This window comes from Scyliorhinus torazame, chromosome 12 (assembly GCF_047496885.1).
Source record: "Scyliorhinus torazame isolate Kashiwa2021f chromosome 12, sScyTor2.1, whole genome shotgun sequence".
Classification (NCBI taxonomy): domain Eukaryota; kingdom Metazoa; phylum Chordata; class Chondrichthyes; order Carcharhiniformes; family Scyliorhinidae; genus Scyliorhinus; species Scyliorhinus torazame.
In genome coordinates this window covers 70,064,364-70,078,390 of record NC_092718.1, presented here as the reverse complement: position 1 = coordinate 70,078,390, position 14,027 = coordinate 70,064,364, and the positions used below count along the sequence as shown (strand labels likewise).

Genomic DNA, 14,027 nt, shown 5'->3' with positions numbered 1-14,027 from the left:
TCGTTCACATACAGACTCACACACACACTCACTTACTCATACACAGTATCTCACACACTCACTCACACACACTCACACACACACAGCCACACACTCACTCACACATACACTCACTCATATACACACTCACTCACACATTCACTCACACACACAAACTCATTCACATACAGACTCACACACACTCACTCACTCATACACAGTATCTCACACACTCACTCACTCACTAACTCACACACACTGACACATAAGCACACTCACTCACACACATACCCACACACTCACTCACACACCCACACTCACTCACACACCCACACACTCACTCACTCACACACAAACTCATTCACATACAGACTCACACACACACTCACTCACTCATACACAGTATCTCACACATTCACTCACTCACACAGACACTCCCACACACTGACACACACTCACACATGCACTGACTCACACTCACTCACACACACACACAGCCACACTCACTCACACATACACACTCACTCACATACTCACTCACACACACTCACACACTCACTCACTCACCCCTCCACACATTCACTCACACACTCACTCACTCACACACACACAGTCACTCACATACACACTCACATACACACACTCACTCACATACAGACTCAGTCACACACACACACTCATGCTCACACACTCACTCTCACAGACACCCACTTACACACTGACTCACACACATGCACACACTCACTTACACACACACTCACTCGCGCACAGTCAGTCACACAAACTCACTCACATACAGACTCACTCACACACCCTCAATCACACACACTCTCACACACACACAAACACCCACTTACACAAACACTTACTTACACACACACACTCATACACATGCACTCACTCACTCACACACGCATACACTCACACACATGCTCACTCTCACACACTCACAAACACATACACTCACAAACACACATACTCACTCACAGTCACACACATACACAATCTCTCACACACACTCACTCACACACACACACACATGCACACTCACTCACATACAGATTCACTCATACACACTCAGTCACACACATAGACTCACTCACTTACACACACACATACATACACTCAGTCAGACACACACACACTCAGTCAGACACACACTCGCTCACGTACAAACACTCACTCACTCACACCCACACACTCACTCACACTGTGATGAATATCACGTTCGCCGCAGAATTTGGTTTAAAATAAGACATTAATACAAAAGGCTTTTTAATTCAATGTGGAATAAAACCACTTCAGCTAAAGATCAGGTAGAGGTTACCACCTGATAAGAGAAAGTGAAGCTGGTTTCAAAGACTCATTAATACAAGCAAAGAAAGGCTGTTCTTTTGATAAGCCATAAAAATTCTTTGAGATTACACCTGAACCTAAAGATAGTCAACACATAAGGACAGGGAACCCTTCAGATCAACAGATACACAAATCTTTCCCTAACTATACCTCTTGATGCTTAGAATTACACCCTCACAAAAGTGTCTGTTTTGGTATCTAAAGAACATGACAACACTGAAAAAAGACAGGCCTAGATAGGGTCCCCCTTTGCCAATATATCCTAGGACACCTGACATTTACACAGACCCTACGACCATTAAAAGATGTATCAATGATAATACATCCAATTAGCCATTTGGCTATAGGTAATTAACCAACAATAAGTGACAAGATAACAGATGCCGCCCTTGACCGATAAGAGAATTTCATGTATATAACGAGAAGGCATCTTAGCAGAAAAACACACCAACACATTTTCCTGCTGACCCCCCTCCGGCGTGAGAGTCAGTTCTGTTCTTAAAAGCTTGTCTCGTTAGACAAAACCACGGGTGTTGTAAGAATGGTTTTGTATAACTTCTTAGAAATGTATTAAGAAATTGATAGGAGATACTTTAGGATTTTCCTCGTTTCAGATATCTCATTCTATTAAGAGAAGTTAGTGTGTTAACAGACAATTAAAGACTATTATTTGATTTGTATTTTAACTCTGCAATTCTGTATCTATTTTTTATAATAAAAATACTTTGATTAAAATTATACTGTGTAGACTCATTCTCAAAGTTTAAACGCCTACACACTCATTTAGGAAGTCTTAAATGACTAAGGACCCACGACAATAGAGGTTACGATTTAGTTATGAGTGACGGATCTGAGCTTTTCCCATAAAAAGTAACTGAGATCCTGTTTAACTGTCTGAGACCCGGAAAAGCATTCACCCTTCATGAGATCTATTCTGAATCTCAGCAGAGAAACAGGTTTCCATCTTTTGTGGGTTAACCTAGAGCATAGGTTATTAATAAAGTATTATCAGGTCCGGAATAAACTAAATCCTTCACAACACTCACTCACACTCACACACACACACACTCTTACACACATTCACTCACTAAGACACAGACATTCACACACAGACACATGCACTCACATACAACAGTCTCTCATCCACGCACATACACTGTCACACACTCATACACACAAGCCACAAATACATGCACACTCTCATACACTCTCACAAACACACAAAAATACTTGCACAAAAATGTACATGGATAGGGAGAGTTGCAGGAGCTTGAGGAGGTTACAGAGATAGGGAGGGTTGTAGGGGCTGGAGGAGGTTACAATAATAGTGAGGGTTGTAGGAATGGAAGAGTTTGCAAATCTTGGGAGGGCCGAAGGGTCTGGAGGAAATTGCAGAGGTAGGGATGGGAGTAGGCTCTGGAAGAGGTTACAGAGATAGGGAGGGTTGTAGGAACTGGAGGAGGTTACAGAGATAGGGAGGGTTGTAGGAACTGGAGGAGGTTACAGAGATAGGGAGGGTTGTAGGGGCTGGAGGAGGTTACAGAGATAGAGAGGGTTGTGGGGCTGGAGGAGGTTACAGAGATAGGGAGGGCAGTAGGGGCTGGAGGAGGTTACAGAGATAGGGAGGGCTGTAGGAGGTTACAGAGATAGGGAGGGTTGTAGGGTCTGGAGGAGGTTACAGAGATAAGGAGGGCTGTAGGAAGTTACATAGATAGGGAGGGCTGTAGGGGCTGGAGGAGGTTACAGAGATAGGGAAGGCTGTAGGGGCTGGAGGAGGTTACAGAGATAGGAAGAGTTGTAGGGGCTGGAGGAGGTTCTAGAGATAGGGAGAGTTGTAGGGGCTGGAGGAGGTTACAGAGATAGGGAGAGTTGTAGGGGCTGGAGGAGGTTACAGAGATAGGGAGGGTTGTAGGAGCTGGAGCAGGTTACAGAGATAGGGAGAGTTGTAGGGGCTGGAGGAGGTTACAGAGATAGGGAGAGTTGTAGGGGCTGGAGGAGGTTACAGAGATAGGGAGAGTTGTGGGTGCTGGAGGAGGTTACAGAGATAGGGAGGGTTGTAGGGGCTGGAGGTTACAGAGATAGGGAGGGCTGTAGGAGGTTACAGAGATAGGCAGGGGTGGAGGGGCTGGAGGAGGTTACAGAGATAGGGAGGGTTGGGAGGATGTTACAGAGATGGGGAGAGATGTTGAGTGGGTGAGGTTACAGAGATAGAAAGGAGTGTAGAGGTGGGGAGGTTACAAAGATGAGGGGTTGTAAGGGCTGGAGGTGATTACAGAGATAGGGAGGTTTGTAGGGGCTGGAGGAGGTTACAGCGATAGGGAGGGCCGTACGGGCCGGAGAAGGTTGCAGACATAGGGAGGGTCATCTGGGCTGAAGGAGGTTACAGAGGTTGGAAGGGTTGTTGGGGCTGGAGGAGGTTACAGAAATAGGGAGGGTTGGAGGGGCTGAAGGAAGTTGCAGAGTTAATATTGTACATACCCTCTCTGGTGCATCCAAGAATTGAATGAATGTTAGAGAGGACACCGGTATCTGAAACAGGTAGCGATCAAAGGTTGTGAGTAGAATGATAATTGGTGATGTTTCCTGGAAGCAGGTGTGGTTTACTGGTTCAAGATAATGATTGTCTTTGATGGAATTTCAATCGGTTCATTTCCTTAGAACTGGATTTACGACTCAAAACCTTTCCTGTCATTCAGGGAGTGAACTTTTTGAAAAAATGTATTTTATTCCAGGCTTATTCAAACGGTTGCAAACACAAACAGTCCGAGGAATATACTCCCCACCACATAATTTTGCAGTTTGTACAAATTATTCCCCATTTTCAACCCCGCTCCCCCCATCCCCCACGACGAACATCTCCTCAAACGTGGCCACGAACATCCTCACCTCGCCTCAAAGCCCTCCGCTGAACCCCACAGTTCATATTTAATCTTTTCCAGACAGAGAAAGTTATTTGGGTCTCCTCGTTCCCCAGTGGCGTTGCCGTCCGCTATTCAAACAAGATCCTTCGCCGGGCAAACAGAGATGCGGAGGCCACGACATTGACCTTCCTCCCCTCCATCAGTTCCGGCTTCTCCGACATCCCGATTACCTCCACCAAAGGGTCCGGCCCAACCTCCTCCTCCACAATCTTCGTTTGCACTGTAAACGTCCTGCTCAGTATTATTCTTGCAGCCCCAAAATATACGTGTGTGATTCGCTGGTCCCCGCTCACACACCCACCTCTCACACTCGCCTGCCACTCCCTGGAAGAACCCACTCATTATCGTCCGAGCCATTTGCACCCTGTGCGCCACCTTGAATTGTATCTGGCCCATCCTTGCGCACGAGGAGGCCGCGTTTACCCTATGTAGCACCTCGCTCCATATTCCCCAGTTTATCTCCCCTCCCAGCTCCTCCTCCCACTTCTCCTTAATCTTCTCCCACCTGCTCACCTCCCTCTTCTGCTCTGCATCGCGAAAGCGGCGCCACCCCCAATCTGGTCGTAAACCTGGATTCTCCGACCGTTCGCCGAGCGCGATTTCGGCGTCGGCGGCTGGAGAAGCCAATCCACGGTGTGTTGTAGGGGCTGATAGAGGTGACAGAGTTAAAGAGGGTTGTTGGGTTTGGAGGAAGTTACAGAGATAGGAAGGGTTATAGATGCTGGAGGAGGTTACAGCGCTAGTGAGGTTTGTGAGGGCTGGAGGAGGTTTCAGGCAGAGGGAGGGTTGTAGGAGCTGGAGGAAGTTACAGAGATAGGGAGAGTTGAAGGGGCTGGAGGAAGTTACAGCGATATGGAGAGGTGAAGGGGCTGGAGGAGGCTACAGAGATAGGGAGGTTTGTACATTTGGAGGAGGTTACAGAGATGGGGAGGGATGTTGAGTGGACGAGGTTACAGAGATAGAAAGGAGTGTAGAGGTGGGGAGGTTACAAAGATGACGGGTTGTAAGGGCTGGAGGTGATTACAGAGATAGGGAGGTTTGTAGGGGCTGGAGGAGGTTACAGCGATAGGGAGGGCCGTACGGGTTGGAGAAGGTTGCAGAGTTAGGGAGGGTCATCTGGGCTGAAGGAGGTTACGGAGATAGGGAGGGTTGTAGGGGCTGGAGGAGGTTACAGAGATACTGAGCGGTGTAGGGACTGCAGGAGGTTTCAGGGATAGGGAAGGGTTATAGGTGTTCGAGGAGGTTATAGAGACATTGAAGGGTTACAGGTGCACGAGGAGGATACAGAGATAGGGAAGGGTTTTAGGTGCTGGAGGAGGTTAAAGCGATAGGAAAGGGTTATAGGTGCTGGAGGAGGTTAAAGAGATAGGAAAATGTTATAGATGCTGGAGGAGGTTACAGGGATAGGGAGGGCTGTAGGGGCTGGTGGAGATTACAGAGATAGGGAGGGTTATAGGCGTTTGAGGAGGTTACAGAGATAGTGAAGGGTTATAGGTGTTTGAGGAAGAAACAGAGATAGGGAAGGGTTATAGGTGTTTGAGGAAGAAACAGAGATAGGGAAGGGCTATAGGTGCTGGAGGAGGATAAAGAGATAGGAAAGAGTTATAAGTGCTGGAGGAGGATAAAGAGATAGGACAGAGTTATAAGTGCTGGAGGAGGTTACAGAGATAGGGCAGGGTTGCAGGTGCTGGAGTAGGTGTCAGAGATAGGGAGGGTTATAGGTGCTGTAGAAGGTTACAGAGATAGGGAAAGGATATAGTTGCTGGGGGAGGTTAAAGAGAAAGGAAAGGGTTAAAGGTGCTGGAGGAGGTTACAGAGATAGTGAAGGTTATAGGTGCTCAAGGAGGTTACAGAAATAGGGAGGCTGGACGTTTGTTCAGATAGCGGAATAGAAACCCCTGTTGCTCCATCCTGGGCTAGTGCACGGTCAATTCCAGCCTCATGTGTCCCGGAGTCACAGCACAAGTCAATTAACCAATAATTCCTGAGGTCTTTGGTTCTTGGTTGTCCAATAATTACAGTCACCAGGTTTGTTAGTCGAAACATAATTAAGTTTATTCATAACAAGAATACTGATGAAATATGCTGAATACAATATTCTAAATACCACTGAATAACAATAAACCAACCTACTGCCACCTTTAACTGTCCCACCCCCTCCTCACACACACAAGGCAGACAAAGGGTGGGCGGCGGGTGGTGGGGGGTGGGTGGGTGAGTGGTGGTATTTTAGCACACATGCCTCACAGCACAGCTAGTTGATTAAAGTCTATGGTTTACAGCTGGTAATGGTCTTCAGAGCAGAGTCATTCATTCAGGGTCTTTGGAGATTAGAAACACCAGCACTCACAGGCAGCAGGCTTTTGGGGGATTCAGACAGCTGGACTCTCTGTTCCTGAGACTAAGTGCTGACTCCGGCACAGGATTCGTGGAGTTCCATGACAGCAAAACTGGCGCCGTACCTGAACCGATTCCGCTAAGGGTTCGGGGGTTAGCGCCGGCGCCACATGGAACACAATCGATTCTAATCAGAGACGGCGCATGGTTCCTCAGACTTATGATTGACAGCCAGGAAGCTGACCAGCTGCAGCCGCATATACACACTGCACTCCCCACACACACCATCCTAGCCAACACGATGGCAGTGAGAGACCCTCCTGGACATGATAGAGGAGAGGCTATTGGCCCTCTACCCTGGCCCAGGAAGGAGGCTGCCAGCTGTGCCTGTGAGCAGATGGCAGAGGCGGTAAGCACTGTCCAGTCTGGCCAGCAGTGCCGTAAAACTCTGCATGACCTCCTCAGGGCGGCCAGGGTGAGGAGCCAGCACTGTATCCCTGGCACTAACCTGCTTCCCACACACCCATACCCACCCCCCCACCGGCCCATCAGGGGGGCGGCCGAACCGCCAAACTGCACGACATACTGGCACCCATACCAGCAAGTGATGGGGGAGCCTCAGGGGATAGCTCTGCTTGCACCCCCATGCCATGGAGTAGCCCAGGGGCCATCGGGCACCTTGAGGGGGGAGGAGGTGATGGGGCCCGTGCCGGTGACTCCTGCAGGGGAACTGCCGGAACACTGCAGCACCTCGGACTCCCCCTCCCTTTCCGGTCCCTGGTGCATCTGGTGGACAGCGGGTAGAACAGGGCCACGTGGCACAGCTGAGCAGCGGCCGGGCCCATCGAGACCGGTTGCCCCAGAAGTCAGCCACCAAGAGGAACCCAGGTCACAGGGCAGGATCACAGCAGACCGTCTCCACTCCTGATGTACCATCTGGGGATTCACCTGGACATAGCTTTAGTGCATGTAAGGCCAGAAAGTTAGGCACGACTCTATATATATTTGTTCACATTAAATAAAAGCAAATTACTGCAGATGCTGGAATCTGAAACGAAAGAGAAAATGCTGGAAAATCTCAGCAGGTCTGACAGCATCTGTAGGGAGAGAAAAGAGCGAACGTTTCGAGTCCGATGACTCTTTGTCAAAGCTCTGTTCACATTAAACACCTGTTCACAGTATTACAACCTGCCTCGGTGCTTTGTCAGATGAGTCTGAGGGATGGACTGGTCTGGGTTGGCCAGGGAGAGGGTGCGGGGTGGGAGTGGGTGGGGGAATGGGAGATGTCGTGGTCGGCCTGGGCTCCATCCCCTCTAACTTCCTACCTCCTGATCGTCCCCACCACCATCACCCCAGGTATTCGATGACATCGTGTGATGGAATGGTTACCCCAGGGATCACCCAGGTGGACGGTGGAAAGTGTTACCATGGGCAGGAGTCAAACATTGTCGAACAATGTGGAGCACCAGAGCTCATCGCAGAGCGGGTTGTCATCATCCTCCATCCCATGGACCAGACCTGTGGTGTTACTGCCAACCCAGGGCCCGCAACCGGCCGTACGGCAGGTATGTGTCACGGAGGGGGCTGCTGGTGGGTGGGCGGGGGTGGGTGAGGGGAGGGGCTGGATGCGGTGTTTGTGCCCTGACCAGTTTCCTCCTCCCCAGTCGGTGAACCTGGAGGCGATCAGAGCGTCCCGTGCACATTGGCCCTGGCACCCACGCCGTGGGGCCTCCAGTGCCTGCCTGGACCCCATGTCTTGCCCAACCTCCCCATCTCCAGCAACTTCCTCATCAGACAAGGCCTGGTGTTCATCCTCCTCCTCCAGCACGTCGCCCCTCGGCTGCGAGCTGCTGTAGAGGACGCAGCAGGGCACCACGATGCGGGCGACCCTCCCAGCATCATACTGGATAACCCCTCCAAAACCACATTACAAACATGATTACTATCTTTATACATTAGTAATGTGCATAACAATTTAACAGATTTAACTATGGTGTCCATGGGCATGATATGGCTGGCCAGTGTCCGGCCCTTTCGCACAAGTCATTTTGCCTCCCTCGCGGGATCATCCCTGTGATCACTTGGGCTGTTGCCGGCCTTTTTGAAGACTGGGTTGCGTGCCGGTCTCTTGCTTCCTATCCTCTTTACTCTGTGCCTTTGAAAGGCATGCATCCAAAATTGACACACGTGTGTAACAAGCTTCTTCTATGTTCATGCCTTCCAATGGTGCTGTTTACTGCTTCGTTGTGCGTTTTTGTCTTTTCTGTTTCTGGCTTGTCAGTCATCCCATTGCTTTCTTCTCTTTTGCTTTTGCCAGTGGGATGTACCAACTCTCCCATTCTTCTCCTCTTCCTCCTTCTTGTTTTAACAACTTGGTTGCAAATTCTTCTCTTTTTATGTTTGGGTGTGGCAACCCCTGGTTCAGTGCTGGTGTGCACCCTGTGCATGGGAGTATGCGCCAACCCGTCATCATGGGGTTGTGTGACCATGCCCAATTCTGCGCCCTCAACTGGGTGTTGGAGCGCCTCGCTCTCTGGTACCTGGGTGGAGGCTACGACTACAGGTGCTGCCCCTTCTTGGCTCGCTAAAACAACGCTCACTTACTCCTAATCACTAGAATGATGATGCAAACACTCTCTGGCCCTGACAATTCAGATGTTGGGTTTTCTTGGTCCTGCTCGAGTATATGTGTGTGATACATCAAGCTGCATAGCGAGATGATCATCAGTTCCTCCCACTCATCTTCCGATGGAAGTCAGCCTCGAGTTTTGCTGTCGTACTCTTATTTAACATTCCACTCTGTAGAACTTCAGGAGGACTGAAGAAATGAACGAACGATTCATTGGGTACAGTTTTCGTAACTGTTCTGCGAGCCCTTTGTGCTTCTGTTTAGTTTGAATTGTTTTCAACGTTATATTTTTGCCCTCCCTCCAGTCGATCTGGCAGCCTGTGCACCCCTTTATGTTTGGTTCATCAAAGAATGAAGATTCAAGCTTGTCAGGCCGCGAATCCATCTGGTATACTTTTGTAATCACCTCGTTTGTGAAATACTCATTGGGCTGGAACTTAAACTCCAGAGTGAAGTTCATTGGCTGTTCACGCTCTCAACATTTAACATTCACTTGTCATAGATGCTTTAATACGGGCTCGTCATGCTCCTCTTTCATACCACTGAGTACATACATCTTCTTGAAGACTGTTAGCCAGAATTGCGGAAGGCTCGCTGGCTCTTCCGTTTCTTTGTCTGATTTGTCGTCCTCCGTCCGGACCTCTGCTGAATCCTCATCAAATGTGCACACTATGATATCTGGTGTGGACCTGTAGTATTCAGCTGGCCACCCATCTTCTGGGACATACAGTCGCTCAACTAAGTTCAGGGGTTCACATGCATCCGCTCCTATGGTGGACTCAATTTTCATGTCCACAAAATAAAACAGTAGCCACCTGGACCCCCAAATACCTGAAGATCCTTTCCGCCCTTTTTAGTGGGAGCTCGCCAATCCCCCTCTCCTGGTCCCTTGGGTGAACCACGAACAGCTCGCTCTTCCCCATGTTGAGCTTGTACCCCGAAAAGTCCCCGAATTCCCTAAGAATCATCATTACCTCCGGCATTCCCCCCACCGGGTCCGCCACATACAGCAGCAGGTCGTCCGCATAGAGCGACACCCTATGCTCCTCCCCACCCCGCACCAACCCCCTCCAGTTCCTTGACTCCCTCAGTGCCATAGCCAGGGGTTCAATCGCCAGTGCGAAGAGCAGGGGGAACAGGGGACACCCCTGCCTCGTCCCTCGGTGCAACCGAAAGTACTCGGACCTCCTCCTGTTTGTGGCCACACTCGCCATCGGGACCTCATACAACAGCCTAACCCACCTGACAAACCCCTCCCCAAACCCGAACCTCTTCAGCACCTCCCACAGGTATCCCCACTCTACCCTATCGAAGGCTTTCTCAGCATCCATCGCCACCACTATCTCCGCCTCCCCCTCCCTCGCCGGCATCACGATAACATTCAAAAGCCTCCGCACATTCGTGTTCAACTGCCTCCCCTTCACAAACCCCGTCTGGTCTTCATGGATGATCTGCGGCACACAATCCTCAATCCTCGTGGCTAAGACCTTCGCCAGCACCTTGGCATCTACATTTAGCAACAAAATTGGTCTTTAAGACCCACACTGCAGGGGATCCCTGTCCCGCTTCAGGATCAAGGAGATCAGTGCCCGGGACATCGTCGGGGGCAAAGGCCCCCCCCTCCCTTGCCACATTGAAGGTCCTGACTAGCAACGGGCCCAACAGGTCCATATAATTTTTATAGAATTCGACCGGGAAACCGTCCGGCCCCGGTGCCTTCCCCGCCTGCATGCTTCCTATCCCTTTGGTCAGCTCCTCCAGCCCAATCGGGGCCCCCAGTCCTGCCACCAGTCCCTCTTCCACCTTTGGAAACCTCAATTGGTCCAGGAAGCGGCCCATCCCTTCCTCCTCCCATGGGGGCTCGGATCAGTACAATTCCTCGTAAAAGTCCCTGAAGACCCCATTGATGCCAACCCCACTCCGCACCACACTCCCTCCCCTGCCCTTAACTCCCCCGATCTCCCTAGCTGCGTCCCGCTTCCGAAGCTGATGCGCCAGCATCCGGCTTGCCTTTTCCCCATACTCGTAAATCGCCCCCCTGGGCCTTCCTCCACTGCATCTCTGCCTTCCTGCTGGTCACTAGGTCGAATTCGGCCTGGAGGCTGCGCCTCTTCCTCAACAATCCTTCCTCGGGCACCTCCGCATACCTCCTGTCTACCCTCACCATCTCCCCCACCAGCCTCTCCCTCTCCCCCGCTCCCTCCGCTCCTTGTGGTCCCTAATGGAGATCAGCTCTCCCCTCACCACCGCCTTCAGTGCCTCCCATACCATCCCCACTCGGACCTCCCCGTTGTCGTTGGTCTCCAAGTACCTCTCTATACTTCCTCGGACCCGCTCGTTCACCTCCTCGTCCGCCAACAATCCCACCTCCAAGCGCCACAGCGGGCGCTGGTCCCTCTCCTCCGCCATCTCCAAGTCCACCCAATGCGGGGCGTGGTCTGAAATGGCTATTGCCGAGTACTCAGTATCCTCTACTCTATCAGCGCCCTACTCAAAATGAAAAAGTCGATTCGGGAATATGCCTTCTGGACATGTGAGAAGAATGAAAATTCCCTAGCCCCCGGCCTTGCAAATCTCCAAGGGTCCACCCCTCCCATCTGGTCCATAAACCCCCTCAGCACTCTAGCCGCCGCCGGCTTCCTACCCGTCCTAGACCTGGAGCGATCCAGTGCCGGATCCAGCACCGTGTTAAAGTCTCCCCCCATTATCAGGCCCCCCACTTCCAAGTCTGGGATCCGATCCAACATGCACTGCATAAAACCCGCATTGTCCCAGTTCGGGGCATACACATTGACCAGTACCACCCTCTCTCTCTGCAACTTACCACTTACCATTATGTACCAACCGCCATTATCTGGCACAATGCTCGATGCCTCGAATTACACCTTCTTTCCCACCAAGGTCGCCACCCCTCGATTTTTGGCATCCAGCCCCGAGTGAAACACCTGACCTACCCACCCTTTCCTCAATCTTACCTGGTCTGCCACCTTCAGGTGTGTCCCCTGGAGCATAACCACATCCGCCTTCAGCCCCTTCAGGTGCGCGAACACGCGGGCCCGCTTGATCGGCCCGTTCAGTCCCCTTACATTCCAGGTTATCAGCCGGATCAGGGGGCTACCCGCCCCCCCCTCCCTCGCCGACTAGCCATGACCCCTCCTCGGCCAGCCACGCGCCCGCACCCCACACCTGGCCCGTTCCCCACAGCGGCGTACCCCCGTCTCGACCCCCCCCCCCGCCACTTGTTCCAGCTCCTCCTTGACCATAGCAGCAGCAACTCGATTCCCCCCCCCCCCCCCACCCCGGCTAGGACCCATCCTAGCTGATTTACTCCCCCCATTGCACTTCCGCAAGTCAGCTGACCCCGGCCACTCCCGCCTCTCCTTCGACTCCTCCCATTGTGTGACACACCCTCCTCTCCCGTCCCCATCCATAGGCTCTCCCCCTCCCCCTTCCATTCTAAGCGCGGGAATCAACCCTCGCTTCCCCGCCCCGACCCCGCCCCCTCCAGTCTTCAGCCCGGGAAAAAGCCCGCGCTTTCCACCTACCCGGCCCCGCCACCTCTGACTCAGCTCCTTTTACAGGCCCGGTCTCCTCACCCCCGGCTGATACATAGAGTTTAAACTGCTGCTTGAAGACACACCAGTTTACATCTATGTTACCCGATACATGAAGCTGGTGGGGCGCTTTCAGTCCCTCCATCTCGAGCTTCAGTGTCTTTTACTGCGTTGAGTCAGCAATGGCTGCAATTCACCAGATCGGTACTTCAGCCATATTTTAACTTTGTCACTATTGTCGTTATCTTCAAATCTTCAGCACTCTGGAACCATGTTGTGTTCAGTGTTCTTTGTCTGGCAAGGAATCCACAGAACTGCTGGTGGGAGGTCACACTGCTGAGTACATGGCCACCTGCTGGTGGGAGGTCACACTGTTGAATACATGGCCACCTGCTGGTGGGAGGTCACACTGTTGAATACATGGCCACCTGCTGGTGGGAGGTCACACTTTTGAATACATGGCCACCTGCTGGTGGGAGGTCACACTGCTGAGTACATGGCCACCTGCTGGTGGGAGGTCACACTGTTGAATACATGGCCACCTACTGGTGGGAGGTCACACTGCTGAGTACATGGCCACCTGCTGGTGGGAGGTCGCACTGCTGCGTACATGTAATATCATCTACAGGCATATCACCAGACATGGGACACTCTAATCACCTTCAGGTTCACCAACTGAGAGGATGGACTGGTCAGGGGCACGGACACCGCATCCCACCCACACACACCCTCACTCCACCCCCCCCTCAGTCACCACTCTCACCCCCACCCGCCTCACCCCCGCACCCTGCCTACAACCCCCTCCGTGATAAATACTTGCCACGCTATGAGGTGTAGGCCCTGGGCTAGCAGTAAAAGTGGGTATGGTCCATTGGATGGAGGATGATGACAGCCCATTCTGCGACAAGCTCTGGTGCACAGAGAGTGGACCATCTCCGTCCGGGACTGCGCCACATCACCCATTGACTGTGCCAACCACCTTCTGGGTTGGTGTCACATCAGCCAGTAACAACGCCATCTCCCTCTAGGACTGGGCCACCTCCCTCTGTGGCTGCGCCAGCAGCTGGGCAATGCCGCCGAAAGTCCCAGCATGGCCTGCTGCGACTGGGCCACGCTCAGGGGCGCTGCTGCAATTTCCACATGGCTCTGGCACATGGTCGCCTGTGAGTTATTAGCCCTGTTCTGGGCCTTTGCCAGTGCCTGTACAGAATGCCCAAGGCCTTGGATACAGTGATCCAATATCGAAACTGT

At 51.7% G+C, this 14,027-nt stretch overlaps 1 protein-coding gene across 1 annotated transcript in view; it reads right to left on the bottom strand.

Moving 5' to 3' along the window:
• LOC140387056 (von Willebrand factor A domain-containing protein 7-like) overlaps positions 1-8,932 on the bottom strand; it is a 209,621-nt gene extending 200,689 nt beyond the window's left edge. Inside the window, exon 1 of the mRNA XM_072470067.1 lies at positions 8,742-8,932. Within this exon, the coding sequence (XP_072326168.1) occupies positions 8,742-8,932 (191 nt within the window). The remainder of the gene's footprint in view (positions 1-8,741) is intronic.
• Positions 8,933-14,027: the final 5,095 nt, after the last annotated feature.